The 23,304-nt window shown below is 44.0% G+C and overlaps 1 protein-coding gene across 1 annotated transcript in view; it reads left to right on the forward strand.

Annotated features, from left to right (window-relative positions):
- NEK11 (NIMA related kinase 11) overlaps positions 1-22,767 on the forward strand; it is a 171,641-nt gene extending 148,874 nt beyond the window's left edge. Inside the window, exon 15 of the mRNA XM_026658338.1 lies at positions 22,404-22,767. Coding sequence (XP_026514123.1) covers positions 22,404-22,599 — 196 coding nt within the window. The 3' untranslated portion in view covers positions 22,600-22,767. The remainder of the gene's footprint in view (positions 1-22,403) is intronic.
- The last annotated feature ends 537 nt before the right edge of the window (positions 22,768-23,304 follow it).

Here is a 23,304-nt window from a genome sequence, read left to right on the forward strand (position 1 = left end):
TAGATCCTCAAGACTGGCTTGCAGCTCTCCACCTCCAGGATGCGTATTTCAGTGTATCAATCCATCCTGCTCACAGAAGATACTTAAGATGTGCAGAGGGGACTTCACACTCCCTGTCCGGAGTACTGTCAACAGCCTCAAGAGTTTTCACAAAAGATTTGCCTGTCATAGCAGCTCATTTTAGGAAACAAGGCATTCTAGTTTGTCCCTTGATGACTGGCTGATTTGGGGACGCTCTCCTCAGCAAGTCATAGGCAGCAAACATTGGCACTCCAGCTCTTCCCCATTCCAGGGCTCCCAATCAACAGACATCCTCACTCCTGCTGATGCAAAAAATAGATTTTGCAGGAGCACTTCCAGACTCTGCAACAGCGAGAGGATCTTTACCCTGAAGCAGGTTTGCCCCATTGTTAGACCTCATAAATCAGTTAGCCAAATCCACTGACAACAGTCAGGACTTGTCTAGGAATGTTAGGCTGCGTGACCTTGTGCCTGTGTGGGACTCAGTAGATTAGACTTCACCATCATTGTTTTTTTGAAAGGGTAGTTGAAGTCCACTTACCACCCAAGCAGACATGACATAGACATGGCGGTTCAAGTACCTCAAGGAGTCCCATTATTATTAAATTGGTGACATTTTCAAGGTGGTTCCATTTTTTCCACCTCTACCAACAAAGATTTTGCCCAAAGTCCTCTCAGAGTTTCATCTGAGCCAAAGGATATATTTACCATTGCGTCTCATAAGCAATATTCTACCCAAGGTGGGGGGGTGTCTAGGCGTCACACATTAGATGTCCCTAGAGTCCTGTCTTTTTATTTGAATGGAACTAACTCCTTTAGGATCTCACTAAAGTTATTTCTTGTTTTTGCTGAAAGAATGAAGGGACAAGCTACATTGTCCCAAAGACTGTCCAATGGTACCTGTGTCGCTAGACTAGAATCCTCTGCCCAGGCAAGAGCCCACTCTGTCAGAGCACAAGCAGCTTCTGCAGCATTGTTCCCATTGCTGAAATTTGTGAAGCAGCCACCTGAGGTTCAGTACATACATTTACTAAATTCTTTTCTTTGGTCCTGGCATCTAGATCTGCTGCCTGTTCTGGCAGACCTGTTTTGCAATCTCTGTTTAAGTAGATGCCGAGTGCCTCCTTCTTACATGAGGGCACCTCTTGTGAGTTGCCAAGAGTGGAATACATATGGACAATCACTCAAAGAAGAAGGACTGGTTACTTACTTTACAGTAACTATTGTTCTCTGAGATGTGTTCTCTCAGTGTGTTCCACAACCTGCCCTCCTTCCCCACTATTACTGAGCTTGATAGCACTTGCTTTCTCTGTTGGCGAAGGATCTGAGGGCTAGTTGGCCCCTGCTCTGCCCTCTGCTGGGTGGCTGTAAGGGCACTCAGGGCACAGGCACGGCCCCACTGGACACCGCTGGCCAAAAGATTCTGATCTGGAGTGCATGAGATGCATGTGCACCAAGAGTGGAATCCATGTGGACAACACATCTCGAAGAACCACAGTTACCATAAAGTGCATAACTGTTCTTTGTTTCATTTTGAAAAAGATAGGTGATGTGTGCTGCCATGTATCTGGAAGGTTTCTGGGGATATTCTTAACTGCTTCCCAAGATGTGGTGTGATTATATAACCAAGGGAAAGTTACAAAGTTTTTTCAAGACCAGGATAAGAGGTGACTGGATCACTTTCTATGTGAACATCCACAGAGAGAAGATTTTTTTGATAGGAAAGGTCTCTTTTATATAGCAGACAAAGTGACTAGAAGCTGAAACTAGACAAATTCAGACTGGAAATAAGACACATACTTTTAATAGTGGTGGTAACTAACCATTGGAACAACTTACCTAGGGATGTGGTGGAGTCTCTATCACATGGTGTCTTTGCATCAAGACTGGGTATCTATCTAAAAGATATGCTCTAGGTCAATCAGAATTTATGGGCTTGATGCAGGAGTTACCAGGTGAGGTTCTAAAGCCTGCGTAATACAAGTCACACTGGATGATCAAAATGGTCTTTTCTAGCCTTAAAATCTATGAATCTATGAACGTCCCATCTTTCTAAGCGGAGAGTAAAGTCTTTAAATCCTAATCCTGTACCTGACTAATCTAGAGCATTAAGGCCAAAAGTAATTTTAAAGCTATGGTGCTGGTGCCTAACGGTGGATAAAGCAGTGGAGACCCCATGCAGAAGAACTGTAATTCCCTATGTGCCACAGAGAAGATCTCCATACAAGGGTTCATGTCTCATTGTGGAAGGGAATAATGTAGGTGGACAAGGAACAAGACAGCCATTGGCAGCAAAAGCCTTTTTTGGGGGTGAGGTGAAGTTGGTCACATTCACTATTCCAACTCTTAGAGGGTTATAGCATTTGCAGCCCATCTGTGCCAAAGAACAAGGATTTTGTTCCCCTGAAGCCTTCCCAGTATTATGTGCAGGACTCTCTTTCTTGGGCTTTGCTTGCAGGATCGGGATTTGGGCCTTATTGAATATGGCTGGCTTTAGAATAACAGAATATATACAAAATAGAATGCATATCTTTTTCTTTTGATCCTGAAAATATCAAAAGGAATAAAAACATTAAAAGGGAGAAAGGACTATAAATGCAGAGTGTTTCATGCTCCTTTACAAAGGTATCCATGAACACATACAATGACTCAGTTGAATAGATGTGCAGGTGAGAATTCAATAAAATGTATATGGGTAAAAAGAAAGGGCTTTTATGCCCCAAATTTTAAGAAAATTAAGATCCTAGAGCACAGCAGTAAATGCCTCTTATTCAGTTCCCAAAGTCTTGCACACAGCAGCATACCATGATCAGGCAAAAGACTTCATCATCACCTGCTGAGTGTAAGTAAAATTGTCTTTCAGGCGCTGCAGAGAAAGGCATTTGGTGATATTTTTGTTCTGGTCTTGTGATTGCTCATGGCACTGTTGGTTTAGATTCATGAATAGTAAGTATATGTGCTGTTTGTGTATGTGATGTTGGCACTGAATGTGTTATTTCTCTTAAAAATTCAGAAAGAAAGGTCAAGTGACATAAATGAATGAGCACCATATAGTCTTTAAGATTAGCGTCTCAGATTATGCCTAAACTAAGGAACAGGTTTTCTAAATTATTTGTCAATGTTTCCAAAGGATTGGGGTAAGTCTAGTAGGTTTGACTTTTTTTTTTTAACAGCAGTTGGGTGGATTTTCAAAAGTGCTTGTTGTTGGCCTAATGTTGCTGTCATTGGTGTTTTACCATTGACATTAATGAGAACAGCATTAAGACAATGCTCCCAGTAGAAAAGTGTCCATGTTCAAAAAAACACCACTATGTTTGGTGCTTGCTGGCACTCACTTTAGAGGTTGATATTTGAATGGACACTAATTACTGGAGAGGAAATACACCCTGTCACTGCCTGAGCCATAACTGATTTTTGCATCTGAATAGAGGACATCATTCTGCAGTGCTAGTAGTCCAGGAACTTTCATGGGCACTAAATTCTCTCTCAAATGTACATTTAGCACTTCACTTATATTTTAAAGTAATAATTTCTGCATTATGACAAAAGGAGCTTTTAAAATATAGTTGCCTTTTTTTTTTTTTTTGCTTCCAGTGGTCTAATCTTACGAGTCATTTACATATACATCCTCTCAGTCGCACACGGACTGAGGGCTTGTCTTCATGAACAATTAGGTCGTGACAAGCTGGGGTGGGAATCTATCCTGCACTAGCTCTAACTGTCCATGTGGATCCTTTTGATGTATATTAACAGTTTGTTAATGCACTATGATCTAGTCCCATTTCAAAGAGGACCAGATCAGAGTGCATTAATTAACTATTAAAGTGCCTCCACTTGATCCACGTGGACAGGTGGACAAGCCCAAAGTCTCTCTCGCACATAGTTTAAAGACGCACTTCTTTTTCTGTTAATTATGTAGGCTCTTAGTCAACAAACCAGGGAAACATAAGCCTCACTTTAAGCACATTTACCATCAGTGGGACTGCTCGTGTACTTAAAGTTAAACACATACTTAATTTTGTGCCTTAGATATTTTAATTTTGCTGGTTGCTTTATAAAAAGATAGGGCAAGATTGTAGGTTGGACTGCATGCCTGATCAGGAGCATAAGAGGGAGAAAGAACTCCCCTTACACAGGTTACCCAGACCCAGGGTTCTGGCATGTGGGAGTGAGTTGGTGCTGCAGGCCTGGTACTCCATCCTGTCTCAGAGCAGGTGGGTGGAGAAGGACAGGGAGTGGAGCCTTGGCTCTATCCCACCCCTACTGTGTCAGCCGCAGAGCTGAGCTGGTAAAGAAGAAATTCTGTAGGCCAGGTGACTAATAAATGGTTCCCTTCTTCTGAAACAGCTGCCTGTGTTGTTGTAAACATTCATTGAGAGCATTGCAGCCTGAAAGGGTACAGTAAAATTGGACTCTGGCTTGGCTAGATTCGCTGCAGGTAGCCACGGAGTGCGACAGCATTCGCTGGTGCCAAAGGCCCCATGTCAGTCTTGGGGTATGTCTACACTGTGACACCCCCGCCCCCCATGGCACTGAATCTCAGCACCCCGGGCAGCTGACTCAGGTTTGCAAGGCTCTGGCTGGGGGTTAAAAATTGTAGTGTAGAATTCAGGCTCTCGTTGGAGCTCGGGCTCTGAGACCTTGTGATGGGGAGGGTCTCAGAGTCCAGGCTCCAGCCTGAGCATTGACACTGCAATTTTATAGCCTACAACCCGAGCCGCACAAGCCACCAGTCTTTTATCACAGTGTAGATGTACCCTTGGAAGCTAAGTGGTTCCTTAGGGCACAGCATGCTAAGGGGTCATTCCCAAGAGACTAGTTACAAGCTGAGTCACAGACCAGACCTGGTGACAAGCCCCTATACAAGAAATACATCAAAATGCTTGATTAATTCCAGTTTTCTCTAGAAGGAAATGCATTACCAGAGACTTCCCCATTTCCGTTGAATACATGCAGAGTCACACACAGAGCGACGGAAACAGAATTAATGCACCTCAGGATTCACATTTACAGGTATAATTTTTATCCGCCTGCTCAACAGGAAAAACAGTCTGTATTTTGAGTTTGAAATTATGTCATCTTTAAAAATGTGAAGACTATTCCTTCTGTGCACCCAAATAATGCAGAGGGATGCCTTTCATTTAGCTTGTTATTCAGCTTTATGGCATCTGCCATTGGTATAAATAGGAACCCATAAATAGTACCAGACATGTAGTTTGTGATCTTTTGTTTATTTAGCAGGAAGCATTGGCAAATACTGAAAAAACTGAATGAGTTTAATAAGGGATGGAACTGATCTGCAGTTTTAATTATTATACTGTGTTCAAAGTAATAAAGCATGGTAGATTGAGGTGTTCTCATGTAAATGCACTTAATGAGCTACCCATTTCTGTCCACAAGCAGGACAAGTTTCTGTCTTTTTTGGTTATGTGAATATGATGTTCCCGGATGGTTCCAGATGGATGATTTTGGAAAATGAAATCACACACCTTTATACCACATACAAATCTGCTCCAGAGCCCAGTGCACTCAATGGAAATACTCCCATTCACTTCAGTGGAGTTTTGATCGGGCACATAATATGGGCCGTAGTACTTAAAGCATTCCTGAACTGCTCCCCCAATATATATCACTCAGCTCTATAGGCTAAGTGAATTGGTCGTCCTTTTGCTAGTCCTTAGTACAAAGGGTACCAGCACAATGGGTACTAATTAGCCCCCTTGCTTGCTCTCTCAGGAGAGGTGCCAAAGAATAAAGCCCCAGTTCAGCAAAGCATTTAAGTATGTTCATAGCTTGATGCACAGGAGTGGTCCCCTTGTCTTGAGTCAGACTACTCATGCTTAAAGCTACAGATATACTTAAGTCCGTTGCTGAACCAGCCACTAAATGTGCACAGCGATTGAACTTGCACTCTCACTTGTAGGGACCATTCTTGCAGGTCATCCTTTTATCTGGAGACTGTCCTCAGGGCAAGGCAGGGAAGCTTACATTGCTCCTTTCTGAGCTATACCTGTGGATAAAGCGAGAACGTCACTTTATAGGGCTATCACTTCCACAGTTTTCGCCAGCACTAAATTCATGATAAGTAAATTTAAAATAAGTGAAGATGGCAATCAGAGTAGGCAGAGGAGCACAAGATCTAGAGATCCTACTAACCACAGTGCAAAAAACCACTATTAAGCCTTAGTACATTTTCTTGGGGAAATAAAATGAGCTAAATGAGTCCGGGGACTCTTAACAAGAAACACATTCTAACCTCTAAAAGAAAGCAATAAGCTTTAGTGTGTGTGTAAAAAACCTTGTTCAGATCCTTTAAATTTCTTAATTGAGCTAAGCGTTGTAGACCGATGGTATATTTCACTCTCTCTTGCTGCCTTGAATTCTTTATTGTGATGTATTGTTTATAGAGGAAGATGAGCTTGAACCTGCTTTAAATACCCAAGATCATTTGTATTCAGTTTGATAATTAATTACATTCCACTAATGTACATAGCACAAATTATTACAAGTATGCATTAGGCTCATTTAAAGAAATGTCAAGTAGCCCATAACATTCACAACATTAAGGAAATTATATGGCTGTTACATCTTATTTTGCACAAAAAGCATGGATTTTTTCCTTGTTTTTCTCATGCTGTGCATGCACAATAATACACAGATTGAGCTATTCAGATTTCAAGCTTGAAAATGCTTAATAAGAGAGTTGATTTTTGTCAATATTTTGCAAATGTGAGAATGTTTTCACACATCATTAACAATAGTCTATTTCAATACGGTACCATTTAACATATCATTGCAATGTTTAGTAAACCCAACATTCTGACCCTGCAAGATTTACAGATGTGCAAGAAAATAATTTAGCTAGCTAAAATGTAAATATTGTTCATTTGTTCGCCAGAGCCTAGGTAGGACTACAAATGCATTCCTATTTGCTCGATCATTTTTGTCTTTCATAGATATGTTCACTAAGTTGTCTAATACTACAGTGTTTTCTGAAAGGAAAATCAGTTTCTTTTTCTCGTACATTCAACACAATATATTTTAATTGTCATACTGTGCTATACTTGTTGCACATAGTGCAGAATATGTAAGCCATTAAGGTGTAAATCTGGCCCTCCCCTGACAGACACAAAAAGTTCGCGGGGCTTTTCCTGTCTACCTGGCCAGTGCACCTGAGTTGAGAGTGCTGTCCAGAGCGGTCACAATGGAGCACTCTGGGATAGCTCCCGGAGGCCAATACCGTCAAATTGCGTCCACACTACCCCAAATTCGACCCAGCAGGGTCGATTTCAGCACTAATCCCCTCATAGGGGAGGAGTACAGAAATCGATTTTAAGAGCCCTTTAAGGCGACAAAAATGGCTTCGTCGTGTGGATGTGTGCAGGGTTAAATCGATCTAACGCTGCTAAATTTGACCTAAACTCGTAGTGTAGACCAGGGCTAAGTAAATCTTGTGTGATGATTGTGGGTAATTGTTGACTTTTAATGGCAACCATTGCACTTCAGGGTTCAAGAAGCAGTAATTGTGTGGTGTATGGAAGGAAGCTACTATTCAGACATGTCTGCATCTGTTCTAGTATAATAAATGCAACAGACATTAATAGGCAAAGTAAATTGGGTCAAGAATCTGTCTAGTGTGTTGAGAATTTTTGCTTCATCTAGCTCAGAGATGGATGCTGTTGTATTGACAACATCTAGGAAGTCTTTGTACACTGTGACCGTGCTAAATCCCAGAATATTTACTAAATTAATTTTACCCAGGCTGTAGAATGTCAGCAGGTTTAGAAACAGTTTGCAATCTGGGGACTGTCATCTGATCTTTTTTTTTTAGTCTCTGGACTGTGTCAGGTGTTATTAAGGACCTGGATACTAGCAATTATTTCAACTAAATCTAGAAAATAGAGAAATACTGACTGATTGAAATGACCCCATAAGTGAAATTCCCGGGTCCATTAGATTATATATAATCTTTTTTCTTGCTCAACAAATGGGCAGTCACTTAAAATGACCCATATGAAGAAAGACGGTGGGTGAGGTAATATCTTTTTCAAATCTTTATTGAAAAAGTAACATTCTAACGAGCTACCCATGGTCTTCTGTGCTACAGTTATGCTACCTATTGTATATGGTACAGTTTAGTAGTCTTACTGCAGCGTTCTTCAGCACTAGAACAGAGACTGATCATTGCTTTCAGCGCTTTTATATCTAAGCATTGGAATACAGTGTATTATGTTAATCAATTATTGACCATTTTCTTTACTGATTTTTTTAATTACTTTGTTAATATTAATCACTGCTATTCAGACAGAGATTCTGTGTCAGGTGTGTACAACACATTTAGGGAGTAGAAACAGTGTATCACTGAACTGTTAGTCCAGCAACACAAATTTACTATCATCCATCATTAAGGCTACGTTTTAGCAGGCAGTAAACAAAACAAAACAAAAATTCACCAGCCTGTGACCTGTCCATGACTTTTACTATATACCCCTAACTATAACTTGGGCCAGGGGGCCACGGGTACTCTGAGGGGGCGGGCCGCGGTGCTGTGGGTGCTGGGGAGTGGCCCCGGACCCCCGCTGGTGCTGGTGGGGAGGTGGGCAACAGCATGCGGCCTAGGACCCATGCTGCGGGGGGGTGGACAGCAGTGGTGCATGACCCGGGAACCCCACTGGTGCTGGGAGGGGAGGAGCGGGTGGCAGTGCGCGGCCTGGGACCCCTGCTGGTGCTGCGGGGAGTGTGGGGGGGCAGGGCTGGCAGGCTCACTACCCGGCTCCGACAGGCATGTCCTTGCAGCTCCTAGGGGGAGAGGCGGCCAGGGGGGTGCCGCACACTGCTCCCGCCACAAGCGCTGGCTCTGCAGCTCCCATTGGCCAGGAACCGCAGCCAATGGGAGCTGCTAGGGCGGTGCCTGCGGGCACGGGCAGCGTGTGGAGCCCCCGGCCCCTCCACCTAGGAGCTGCTGGAACATGCCATTGGGAGCCGGGGAGTCCCTCCCCCTAGTTAAGTTCCGCCCCACACCCCAATCTCCTGCCCCAGTCCTGAGGCCCCTCCCACACACCCAAACTGCTGCTGATGGCCCAGGAACTCCCTGGCTTGGGCAGCCCCTGAGCCAGCACTAGCTACTGCAGAAGTCATTGAGGTCATGGAAAGTCACAGAATCTGTGACTTCCGTGACAGACACGCAGCTTTATCCATCATTATTAAATCTCACTCTGGAGCTATTCCACCACACTCGTACATGAGCACATGCGCTCTCCCTCTCTCATGTATTTGCTTATGTCTGTACTTTGCTGAGTACTTTACTGAGGCTAGGTCTACACTACAGCGGGGGGTCAACCTAAGATACGCAACTTCAGCTGCATGAATAGCGTAGCTGAAGTGGCGTATTTTAGGTCCACTTACCTGGCTGTGAGGACGGCGGCAAGTCGACCGCTGCCGCGCCGCCGTTGACTCCGCTGCCGCCTCTTGCCGCGGTGGATTTCCGGAGTCGACGGCAGAGCGATCAGGGATCGATTTTATCGCGTCTTCACTAGACGCGATAAGTCGATCCCCCATAGACCGATTGCTACCCGCCGATCCGGCGGGTAGTGAAGACGTGCCCTCAGTCTTATAAGATTTACCAAAACAGACCTTGGAAGTATATGGCAGCACAAAGAAGCTAAAATGTACTGGAATATCTGGCTTATAGTTTCTACTAGTACTTTTCCGAAGGGGAAGAGCTAAGGGGAGAACAGATTCCCTAAATGACAAGTCTGTGATAAGAGGTGATGAGACAAAATCATTGGTATGTGATCTGGAGTCCAGCACGTGGCCTAATCAAATGGCAGGACAAGTTAAATGATTTTTTGTCCTCAGCACTGGATGTGGAGCATGCAGCACAAAATAAAGATCGATTGTGTCTTGTCAATGAGTGTTTTATAATCTCAGAATTCAGGACTCTGCCAATAGTAGGTACAGTAGCACAGTTAGCTTTCAATTCACACTCCTTTCAAGAGCAGGTGTCAGCTTCAATTACTGTTCTACAAATTCATTTTAGTCAGTTAATGAAATCCACTGGAGAATCATATTGATATAATTCTCCAGCTGTCTGTCGAAAGCCTTATATAACATATTCCTTCTCACTCCATGGGAAAATTTGTTCCAAATATGCTTTAGACTTCACAGGTCGTTCAAGCAGGGCATCAGAGAGTTGTGTGTTATCAAGTTATGGTGCCATAATGCAGGAATTATGAAGTTATTAAGGATGTATTATTAAAATTATCATATCGTGAAGAAATTTTCACTCGACAATAACAATGAAAGTCAAAATCCACTGGGCGTTGAAGGTGAAGGTAGATGCTAATCTTCCACAATTAAGGTTTTGTTCTTTTTGCTATTAAATAGTATCTTCTTGTCATTCCCACACAACCTTTTGTTCCTGAGTGCTTGTCCTTGGGTATATTTCACGCTAGGTGTGCAAGCACCCCACACACCTGATATTGGAGATTTTATTGCTAGTCGTGTCCATTTGGTCTGCATGCATATTTTTGCAAGCCTTCATGCCTCATTCCAAGTGTAGAAACTTTGGGGTGGGGCAGGACCAACGGCCATTTGAGTTTCTTCTTACTGCCCTTGGCCTGAGAGACAGAGTGCTTTGGTGTCTGCACTCCTTCAGCTTAGCTTGTAGACTTTTGTAACTAGTATTTTAGATTGCTTTCAGTACAGTTTTTTCTATATATAGTACAAGTTGGTGGAATATTGCCCTTTGGCACTGACACTTTAACAGTCTATATAGTTTGCGGGAGTTTTCACTTCCATCATGACTCCCCTCTCTTTGTTGTTAGTTCCAGGCCAGTTTTTCTTGTAATAACCAAATCCCTCGGCTTTCAGTTTTGCGCATCTTGTGAGGGAGACTTTCCCTTTAATGCTGGTCATACACACAGCCTTTTTTGTTTGGGGCTAGAGCCTGTTTTATAGTCAGTACTGGAGAGGCAATTGGTGCCGGTGAAATTCTCTTGTGCCGCACCAGTAGAGGGGACTCAGGTTCATTAGAGACTTGTTGGTCCTCTGGTACCATGTACTTAATTTGTCCTAGTGTAGGTGAAGGAGTGGGGCCCTGCGTTAGGGATATTCTATGGGATGAAGTGCTTGGTATTGGCTTCTGTGGCACCGATAATTTGCTTGGTGGCTTAAAAACCTATGAATCTATGAGCCTTAACTGATTTAGCCCAGGCCCCTATTTTAAAATGTTTATTAATACATTTTAATATTTGATCCCAAGCTGCATTCTAACATTGCATCTACAGAAATAAACATCAGCGGAGTGCTTTTATTTTCTATGCCAAGGCGGCAGTTTAATGCTTACACGGAATTTGACATGAATACAGTTTACATTTTACAATAACTGAATTTCCTACAACTTATTCAGGAGCAGTGCTGAATGATATAGTATGATATAGATGAAATATTATTTTTGATGTCTAGCAAATATATAAGCACGTTCATTCCCATTTCATTATTCTGGTATCTCATATTGTTACTTCAGTACAATATATAGGCTAGTAACCCAAAATACAGTTTCTTAAAGGGATTGGTGAAAACTACTTTGTTTTTAGAAGCAAACAATGCTGCTCATTCTTCTGGTGGAGGAAGAAAGGAGAATGCGGTTCAGTGGTTGCTATGATGCTAAATGAAATTTGGAAGCAAGAAGCTGAAAAACCCCTTAGCTGCAGATGTCTGCCATAGTTGCCTCACACAGTGACAAGCTGTTGAGCAATATTAGCCCAGCTGTTAACACCCACAGAGGAGTGCTGAGGTTAAGCATTAATCTTACTTTGCGGCTTTTGTCAGTGATACATAGTGGTAGATATATTGTAATTGATCTCCAGACCAGCAGGAAAATGTTAATGGACAGGTAGTAACGCAGTCTTTTTCTATAGCCAAGATACAGATTCACAGGCTGACTAGTGGCAAATTTCACATTAGCCTGGGAGAAGGTTTGTAAACATCACAGACTGCTGAGATTACACCATTCATATACTGTAGAATACTGGTGAATCACATTCATGCCAGAGAGAGAGCCACTGCAAACTATCCCATGTTGTGAATTAGTAAGAAAGTGAACTGGCACATTAAAAAAAAGTAAAGACCTTGCATCATAAATTCTATTTTGTACATTTGTTTTCACAGATAAGTATACTGGTAAACATAACACTGGGCCAGAGTCTCAACTGCTGTAAATTGGCCTAACTCCATTGACTTCCATGGAGCAACACCAATTTATGCCAGGTGGAGAGCCGGCCCAGTATATTTTGTTAAAGTAACAAAAGCCTATTAATGTAAGACTTCATTAATAGCACTTGGTTATTAATGCTTTGTTATCTCTTGGGGCAGGGAATGTTTTTGGTTCTGCATTTGTACAGCATCTAGCACATGACTAGTGTTCCTACGTGCTATGCTAATACAAATAATAATAATGATGCTTGGCTGAAAAATAAAGGGATGACACCATTACTGGGGAGAATTATTGGGTTTGCAAATGAGTGAAATAATAATGCAACACTGGTTGCCAGATTATCAGAAACAAGATCCACAGTTGTGTGCAAAATCTATGTGTGTGCATATACCCCCCTTTGCCTTTGTGACAACTAACAGAAGTTTCCAGATCACGGGCCCTGGTTCTCATGGGGGACTTCAATCACCCTGACATCTGTTGGGAGAGCAATACAGCAGTGCACAGACAATCCGGGAAGTTTTTTGAGAGTGTTGGGGACAACTTCCTGGTGCAAGTGCTGGAGGAACCAACGAGGGGCCATGCTCCTCTTGACCTGCTGCTCACAAACAGGGAAGAATTGGTAGGGGAAGTAGAATTGGGTGGCAACCTGGACAGCAGTGACCATGAGATGGTTGAGTTCAGGATCCTGGCAAAAGGAAGAAAGGAGAGCAGCAGAATACGGACCCTGGACTTCAGAAAAGCAGACTTTGAGTCCCTCAGGAAACTGATGGGCAGGATCCCCTGGGAGGCTAATATGAGGGGGAAAGGAGTCCAGGAGAGATGGCTGTATTTTAAAGAAGCCTTATTAATGGCATAAGAACAAACCATCCCAATGTGCAGAAAGGATAGCAAATATGGCAGACGACCAGCTTGGCTTAACAGAGAAATCTTCGGTGATCTTAAACACAAAAAGGAAGCTTACAAGAAGCGGAAACTTGGACAGATCACTAGGGAGGAGTATAAAAATATTGCTCGAGCATGCAAGGGTGTAATCAGGAAGGCCAAAGCACAACTGGAATTGCAGCTAGCAAGAGATGTGAAGGGTAACAAGAAGGGTTTCTACAGGTATGTTAGCAACAAGAAGGTCAGGGAAAGTGTGGGACCCTTACTGAATGGGGGAGGCAACCTAGTGACAGATGATGTGGAAAAAGTTGAAGTACTCAATGCTTTTTTTGCCTCCATCTTCACAGACAAGGTCAGCTCCCAGACTGCTGCACTGGGCAGCGCAGTATGGGGAGGAGGTAAGCAGCCCTCAGTGGTGAAAAAACAGGTTAAGGACTCTTTAGAAAAGTTGGACATGCACATGTCCAAGGGGCCAGACCTAGTGCATCTGAGGGTGCTGAGGGAGTAGGCTGATGTTATTGCAGAGCCATTGGCCATTATCTTTGAAAACTTATGGCGATCGGTGAAGATCCCGGATGACTTGAAAAAGGCAAATTTAGTGCCCATCTTTAAAAAGGGAAGAAGGAGAACCCGGGGAACTACAGACCATCCTCACCTCAGTCCCTGGAAAAATCATGGATCAGGTCCTCAAGGAATCCATTTTGAAGCACTTGGAGGAGAGGAAAGTGATCAGCAGGGCTGGCTCCAGCTTTTTTGTCGCCCCAAGCGGCGAAGAAGAAAAAAAAAGAAAGAAAAAAGCCGCAATCAGCGGCACTTCTGCGGCAGTTCTACCGCACCGCTTCATTCTTCAGCGGCAATTCGGCGGCCGGTCCTTCCCTCTGAGAGGGACTGAGGGACCCGCTGCTGAATTGCTGCCAAAGACCCGGACCTGCCGTCCCTTTCCATTGGCCGCCCCAATCACCTGCTTCCTGCGCTGGTGCCTGGAGCCGGCCCTGGTGATCAGAATAAGTCAACATGGATTCACCCAGGGCAAGTCATGCCTGACCAATCTGATTGCCTTCTATGATGAGATAACTGGCTCTGTGGATATGGGGAAAGCGGTGGACATGATATATCTTGACTTTAGCAAAGCTTTTGATATGGTCTCCCACAGTATTCTTGCCAACAAGTTAAAAAAGTATATTATTGGATGAATGGACTATAAGGTGGATAGAAAGCTGGCTAGATTGTCAGGCTCAGCGGGTAGTGATCAACGGCTCGATGTCTAGTTGGCAGCCGGTATCAAGCAGAGTGCCTCAAGGGTCTGTCCTGGGCTGGTTTTGTTCAACATCTTCATTAATGATGGGATGGATTTCACCCTCAGCAAGTTTGCGGATGACACTAAGCTGGGGGGAGAGGTAGATACGCTGGAGGGTAGGGACAGGGTCCAAAGTGACCTAGACAAATTGGAAGACTGGGCCAAAAGAAAGCTGATGAGGTTCAGCAAGGACAAGAGCTGAGTCCTGCACTTAGGACAGAAGAATCCCATGCACTGCTACAGGCTGGGGACTGACTAACTAAGTGGTAGTTCTGCAGAAAAGGACCTTGGGATTACAGTGGATGAGAAGCTGGATATGAGTCAACAGTGTGCCCTTTTTGCTAACGGCATATTTGGCTGCATTAGTAGGAGAATTGCCAGCAGATCGAGGGAAGTGATTATTCCCCTCTATTCGGCACTGGTGAGGCCACATCTGGAGTACTGCATCCAGTTGTGGGCCTCCCACTACAGAAAGGATGTGGACAAATTGGAGAGAGTCCAGCAGAGGGCAACGAAAATGATTAGGTGCCTGGGGCACATGACTTACGAGGAGAGGCTGAGGAAACAGGGCTTATTTAGTCTGCAGAAGAGAAGAGTGAGGAGGGATTTGATAGCAGCTTTCAACTACCTGAAAGGGGGTTCCAAATAGTATGGAGCTAGGCTGTTCTCAGTGGTGGCAGATGACAAAACAAGGAGCAATGGTCTCAAGTTGCAGTGGGGGAGGTCTAGGCTGGATATTAGGAAAAACTATTTCACTAGGAGGATGGTGAAGCACTGGAATGGGTTACCTAGGCAGGTGGTGGAATCTCCATTCTGAGAGGTTTTTAAGACCCGGCTTGACAAAGCCCTGGCTGGGATGATGTAGTTGGGGTTGGTCCTGCTTTGAGCAGGGGATTGGACTAGATGACCTCTTGAGGTCTCTGCCAACCCTAATCATCTATGATTCTATGAGTGACCGCCAACATGCACACACAAATTGAGCATTTAACCTTTAGACACTCAAGTGCCTTATTTGAATGCACAATTGCAGTAACTACCTGCACGAATGTAGTGCAGACTCCTGTGCATGTGCCTCAATGGGACTCGACATGGATGCAAAAATTAACACTAGCACACTTTGATACAGGATCAGAGCTATAATGAGGATCTTATTGATATCCGCTCCCAGTTATCTTGATTCTGGTGTCAGACTGGTTTTTACACCAGTGTAAATCTTTTGATTTCAGAGGAGTCACCCCTGATTTTTGAAGTTGGATAGTAAAATCCATTTGAAATGTTCTGGCATAGATTCCTGCCCCCCACCCCGCAATACCCCTAGGAAATATACTTTATGGCAGCTGCCTTTTCCTAGGATTTCAAGGCCAAATGGCACCTAATGATTTCTCTCGAGGAAGCAGATGTTAAAATTTTTGACACATGCTCCTTTGTTGTCAGCCTTTCAACATTTGTTGCCTAATCCCATTGGTATGAATTTTATACAGATTAGCTTTCCTGGATGCTAATTTGCATGCTCTATCAACCTAAACAGAAAAGATATAGTCCACAGGTCACATTTATTAGCAGCAGCATGGCTCCTGAGGTACCCATTTAGTTCATTTCACATCTCTAAAGCTATGGGAGGGGCAACGAATTAACCATGTTCCTTTTAAGAGGAAGAGAGCAGTCACTAAAAGGAGTGATGCAGTAGGAATTACTTCAAAATATTTTCTCATTCATTTATGTTAATGCCTAGAAGTGCTGTAATATTGCTGCAGAAGATGGTTTAAAGTTATTTTCAAAAGGAAACCCTATTTAACTCTTTGAAATCAGCTATATCTCAGATAGCCATCATCTGAGCACTAGCTAATTTCCAAGGTTTTAATTTCTCCATTAATGGGTGCCAGTGGCAGGGAGGAGTGAGGCTTTCTAGTTCTCGGCGACATGGATGAGTCAGATCTCGTACCTGGGGGACACCAGACTGGCCCCATACCTATCTATCCTGTTTCCCATCTCCACCTGCTGTCAGCTCCTAACTCATCCCTTGTGTCAGGAATCAGCCAGGGAAGACAACATAGAGGTGAAGGGCACGTCAGAAGTGGGGATGAATAATGTGGAAGGAACAAGATGGGAAGGGAGGGAAGTGGAGCGGAGGTGTTCGGTTCCTGTTGTGTGTGAGATCAAAACAGTAATACATTCTTCAGTTAAGGAACCTTTAAAACATGCTGGGGGCTGATGCCATCTGTAGGCCCTACAGTGCATCATTCTATGATTTTTGGGGAAGCCTTTATAGTTTAATGAGGATATTTAGTGTTTCCAGTTACACTCAGGAAAAAATAAATAAACCGCAAATAAAACTTTTTTTCATAATTTTAACAGCCGTTACTGCTTTCCAAGGAAAACCAGAATTCACATTAAATGGGAATTCAAGAGTCGTTTAGAATCATGTCCCTTCTGGACTCTTAGTACTCACTGCTAATATAACATGGTGTTGGGGTGATGTTGATTGTCCTCTGGACACGCACTGAACAGTACCATGTTATTGGGCACAAAGCTGTTTTCTCTGTTTATGTGCTGTGCCCTTCCCCCACTCTCTCCTTTCATTATAGTGCTGACATTATGGGGTTGTTCCTGCCCCTTCGGCTAGTTGTGCTGTCAGGTTAGGATTAACAGCAACACCAGGGGTGCTAGCAGTGTGGCTTAGCACTGACGCTGTTCATGTATAGAAGAGGGGAGTTTGATTCCCGCGTCTGAACATTTAAACAAATCTTTGTAGGGAAACCAGCTGCACCTTCAGTGGAGCTTGAATGCTTCACATGTATGTGAAGTGCTGCAGCTTAAAACCCTCATGCCAGCACCATGCCCGGTTGAAAAGGGACCCTGGCAGCTCTAGTCAGCACCGCTGACCGGTCCATTAAAAGTCCGGTCAGCGGCACAGCAGGGCTAAGGCAAGCTCCCTGCAGCTCCCAGAAGCAGCAGCATGTCCCTGCTCTGACTCCTACGCATAGGGGCAGCCAGGGGGCTCCGCAGGTGCCGCCCCCGTAGCTCCCATTAGCCACAGTTCCCAGCCAATGGGAGCTGCAGAACTGGTGCTTGGGATGGGGACAGTGTGTGGACCCCTCAGGTTGCCCCTACATGTAGGAGTCAGAGGGAGGACATGCTGCTGCTTCCGGGAGCCGCTTGAGGTAAGAGCAGCCCAGAGCCTGCACCCCAACTGCCTCTCATGCCCCAACTCCGTGTCCCAGCCCGGAGCCCCCTCCCGCACCCTGAACCCCTCATTTCTGGCCCCACCCCAGAGCCTGCACCCCCAGCCTTGAGCCCATACCCCCTCCCACTCCCCAGCCCCTTGCCTCAGCTTGGAGCCCCCTCCCATACTCCGAACCCCTCGGCTCCACCCCCCAGCCCAGAGCACCCTCCTACACCCCAAACCTCTCATCCCCATCCCAGAGTCTGCACCCCCAGCTGGACCCGTCACCTCCCCCCCCCCGCACCCTAACCACTTGCCCCAGCCCAGAGCCCCCCCCACACTCCGAACGCCTCACCCCCAGCCTGGAACCCCACCCTGCACCCCAAATCCCTGATCCCTGGCCCCACCCCAGAGCCTGCATCCCCAGCCAGAGCCCTCACTACCTCCCGCACCCCAACCCCCTGAGCCAGCCCGGTGAAAATGAGCAAGTGAGTGAGGGTGGGGAGAGTGAGTGACAGAGGGCAGGGGGACAGAGTGAGTGGGAGGCGGGGACTTCAGAGGAGGGGCGGGGTAAGGGTGTTCAGTTTTGTGCAAGTAGAAAGTTGGCAGCCCTATGGCTACTGTGATTCCTCCCTCTATGAGACAGCAAACATGGAAGGGCATGCTCAGTCCTGTCATGGCAGTGGGCAGCTCCTGCCTACCACTGAAGGGATAGATGAGATGTTCCCGATGCCATGAGGGTGCTGATTGCCAAGGTGCAGGTGTCAGGTGCAATATGTGACAAAGACCCAATAGGAGGGACACCAAAAAATGTATTCATGCTAGAACCTTTAAATGGTTTCTGAATCATTTCTTTAGTATATGGGACTTTTTATTCGCTTGATATTTTCTCTCTGTTGTAAAGAATTTTTAACACTAAAAGGTACAGGGCATCAAATGTGCCGAATGTGGGTATCTTGGGGAGTCAAATGAATGACAGCCCTCCAGCGGTAGGTTGAGAGCACTAGTACAGTGGGCCCAGGAGAATGGATGCTACCAATTTATGACAAATAAATTAACATGTCAGATAAAGCCCTCAAGATATATAAAGAAACCTTATTCAAGAGTGCCTGGCTGCCAGAATGAATTTCCAGAGAAAATCCTCTAGAACAGTAGCATCTGTTCATTACTGAAATACTGGCAAAGATACACATATGCCATTGGGAGGACAGGCTGCACTATAAAACTGCTGCTAACCGAAGGGTTATGCAAGCAAATTTCTGCAAGGGAATCCCATTTGGCCGGCTGCTATTTTGGCCAACTGCAGAAAATCATTGCTTCTAATGGGGGAAACCATGCAACTTTGATAGTAAAGCAAACAAAAGAAACTCGGAGAACATTAAGTTTGCCTGCTTCAATGTTCAAAAGAAAAGAAACGACAAATATAAGGTTGCACATGCAGCCACAACTCAAATAACTCTGTCCTGCTGTGCAGAGGCATTATGATGCAGTCTCATACAATCACATACTCTTGCTCAAATAATACACTACCAGTTATTTACTTTAAAAACGAACCTGATTGCACCTGGAGAGGTGGTTTCCGGGGCCCCTTATGAGGGATTCAGCCCTCTCTTAAAATTATTCAGGCTGGATGCTATGCTGTATGTTTCAGCATATTTTTCAGGAACAAAGTATAAATATTTCTGCACAGTGACGTTTAATGCTGTATTAGGCCCCCAGTCCTGCAATGAGCGCTGCATGATTACTAAAGTTGGACAGTTTTAAATCAGCAGATCTGCATAACTTACATCCAAGAGTTTTAAGGGAGCTCGGTGGAGCAATAATATTGATTTTCAGTAAGTCTTGGAACAACAGGGAAGTTCCAGAAGCTAATGTTGTGCCAATATTTAAAAATGGTAAAAGGACTGACCCAGGTAATTATAGGCTTGTGTCTCAGGGTGTTCACACCCCCTGGGCCGTGCCTCCTACTGGCTGCTCTGGGAATAGCTCTCTTCTAGGTCCGACACCTCCCCTTGTAGTCGCTCCACCTGTTGTCCTCTCTCTCTCTCTCTCTGGCCCCTTTCTCGCACCAAGAGCTGCAGCTTTCCTTTTTGTGATAGCCCTCTGGCCAGGTCACTATGTGGTTTCCCCTTCCGGACCTGCTGCCATGGCACTACCACTTTGTCAGTGGCTGGTAGGGGAACCTGGGCCCGCCCACTACTCCGGGTTCCAGCCCGGGGACCCTGTAACATGCAGCCAAGGTCTGCTCAGTCCCCACCCTCACTGTTCTCTTCCTGGGCTGCTTCCTAGCCACCTCCCACAGGCTTTGTTCTCACCCCTTCCCTCTTCTGAGCATGCCCTTCCCTCAGAGTCAGTGTGCTTCTCTTTCCCTGGGTTCCCTTCTTCCCTCTCTTATGCAGAGGGTGGCTTCAGACTTCCTCACTGCCACCATTTCTGTTGCCAGCTTCCTGGCTTTATACTAACCTAGCTACTCCTGCTCAACTGAGCTCCACCTTCCAATCAGGGGACGCTTGTCCAGCCTAAGCCCCTCATGTGTGGCCTATCTCATTAATTGGCCCTTTCTCAGCTTTCTCAGGAATGGTGTGGGGTGAACATCTCATCACAGCCTGCAAGTCTGACATCAATCCCGGACAAGATAATGGAGCAGTTGTTATGGGAGTCAATTAATAAAGAATTAAAGGAGGGTACTATAATAAATGCCATTCAACATGGATTTATGGAAAATAGATTCTGTCAAACTAACTTGATGGCTTTTTGATGCGATAAGTTTGATAAAGGTAATAGTGTTGATGTACTATACTTAGCCTTCTGTAAGGCATTTAACTTGGTACTGCCTGACATTTTGATTAAAAAACTAGAAAGATATAAAATTAACATGGCACACGTTAAATGGATGGCTAAATGATGGCTAACTGAGGTCTCAAAATGTAACTGTAAACAGCCATTGAACAGGTGTGTTTCTAGTGGGGGTCCCTCAAGGATTGGTTCTTGGCTGTATGCTATTCAACATTTTATTAACGACCTGGAAGAAAACATAAAATCATCACGGATAAAATTTGCAGATGAACAAAAACTGGGGGTGTGGTTAATAATGAAGAGGATAGGTCACTGATTCAAAATTATCTGGATTGCTTAGTAAGCAATATGCATTTTAATATGGCTAAATGTAAGTGTATACCTCTTGGAACAAGGAATGTAGGATACTTACAGGATGAGGGACTCTATCCTGGGAAGCAGTGACTCTGAAAAAAGATCTGGGGTCATGGTGGATAATCAGATGAACATGAGCTCCCAGTGTGATGCTGTGGCCAAAGGGGCTAACGCAATGCTTGGATGCATAAACGGGAATCTCAAGTGAGACTAGAGAGGTTATTTTACAGCTGTATTTGGCACTGGTGGGACTGCTGCTAGAATTCTGTGTCCAGTTCTGGTGTCCACAATTCAAGAAGGATTTTGATCAATTTTGAAGAGTTCAGAGAAGAGCCATGAGAATGATTAACATGCTGTGTAGCGATAGACTCAAGGAACTCAATCTATGTAGCATCATAAAGAGAAAGTTAAGGGGAGGCTTGATTATAAGTACCTAATGGAGAACACATATTTAACAATAGGCTCTTCAATCTAACAGACAAAAGTATAACACAATCCAGTGGCAGGAAGTTGAAGCTAGATGAAGTCAGACTGGTAATAAGGTGTTAACTTTTAACAGTGAGGGTAAGTAACCACTGGAATAACTTACCAATGGCGTGGTGGAGTCTCCATCAGTGGCAATTTTAAAAACAAGCTTGGATGTTCTTCTAAAAGATCTGCTCCAGGAATTATTTTGGGAAAGTTCCATGGCCTGTGTTATACAGGAGGTCAGACTAGATGATCACAGTGGTCCCTTCTGCTTGGAACCTATGAAATCTATAAATGGATCCACATGGAGCTCATTGAAGAGTTTAGGGCTACGTTTGTTTTCTAAGTGGTGCTACCTCCCTTCTTGGTCATCTTTATGAGAAGGCTGTTTTGTTCAAAAGGTAAAATGAATAGAATCCCCTCTGCAAACACATGCACCCCGGCAGATGGGTTTATGATAGCCTAAAGAGGAAAGTTACTACAAGATCCTCTTGTTAAAAAATTGGTAGCATGACACTGACCATAGCACTATCTGTTACTTGTGGATTTTTATATGTATTGTTACATTTTTTTGCATTTTTTTTTAAATCAATGAATAATCTTACAATGTTCAACTGGAATCTTTGTGTAAAGCAGTATTAGGTAACCATGAGTGTATTTTTCATCACTGAAGTACAGAGAGAAGGGAGAGTGTTGTTATAGTAGAAGAATAATGTCTGTTCAGTTCTCATTGAATCTTGTACAACAGTTTTTTGATAAGAGTTTAAGGGATGATTTATGAATAGTGAATGTTCACACTATGCCACTGGCAAATTGTTTAATGTATTTTTTATAAAATCCAGAGGTTGTAAATATGTATGTATGAACTGGAATCACTGTAGAATGTGTTATAAAGTAGTTTATCAGATTAGACATTAAGAGTGAAATCCTGGCTTCATTGACGGCAATGGCAAAAGTCTCACTGATGTCAGTAGTGCCAGGATTTCATCTCAGGACTCTTGTTCGTATTAAAAATGCCCATAGGGAAATTCCATAGTGAGCTTTGTTCTATGCAAATTATGTACATAGTTACACTTTGATCTTAAGCTGAAAGCCATTTTGTTTGAGAGCTACAATAACTTAACAGAGCAATGTCTCTTGCTAGAGGTTTTAATATGTAAAATGGATTAACTTGTGAGTAACTTTTATGTTACATTTGTCTGTAGATCAGCAATTCAGAAGCTGGGAGCGGAAGTATTTGAAAAGGTTTACAGCTATCTCAAGAAAGCAAGACAGCAGAATGCAAGTGAAGATGAGATCCGGGAACGCCTGGAGAAAGTGGTTTCTAGAGCAAGCGACTGTTTTGAAGTGGATCAACTTCTCTACTTTGAGGATCAGCTGCTTGCCTTAGCTCCAGTGTAAAATGTACATCAGAAATGGACAACACTGGAGATATGTGAAAATGCTGAGCTACACCCTTATGAGCCCGCCAACAAGTACTGTATTATTGGGGGCCAGGGAGGTGCACATCATGGTGACAATCTTTTCCCCCCCACTTGTTTTATTGCATCAACAAGTGTATTCCCTTAGGGCCAGATTCTTCACCCATGGGTTGTTCCCATTGACTTTAATGGTGCACAATCAGGGTCCCAGTGAGGTCAATGAGAGTTTTGCAGCTGATTTCTATGGTAGCAGCAGTGGGCTCTGATCCAGCAAGACATTAAGCACATACTTAAATGTGTTGCTGGATTTGGCCTTGAACAGCAGTATGTGTATATATATGTGTGTGTGTTTATATTCACAAACATGTGTACGTGTGTATATATGGTTACTCAGTTATCAGAAATCACACATTAGTTATTGCTCTGTTGAAGGCCTGTATTTCACCTGAGTGCCCTTTGAAAGAGCCGTGAAAAAGAGGGAGAGAGAGAGAGACATGAGGCCTGACCTGAAGCCTGCTGAAATCCGTGAAAATATTTCCTTGAGCTTCTGAGGGTTTTGAATCAAGCCCATAATGTACAACTAGAAAAATAAATCCATTTTGGCTTGTTCACAGATCTTGTTAACTTTTTATCTCCATATTTATGTTGCCTTCTCTAAAAGCACAATACTTCTAGTTATATCAAG

This window comes from Terrapene carolina, unplaced genomic scaffold (assembly GCF_002925995.2).
Source record: "Terrapene carolina triunguis isolate 2854851 unplaced genomic scaffold, T_m_triunguis-2.0 Scaffold428, whole genome shotgun sequence".
In the NCBI taxonomy this organism is placed as follows: Eukaryota; Metazoa; Chordata; order Testudines; family Emydidae; genus Terrapene; species Terrapene triunguis.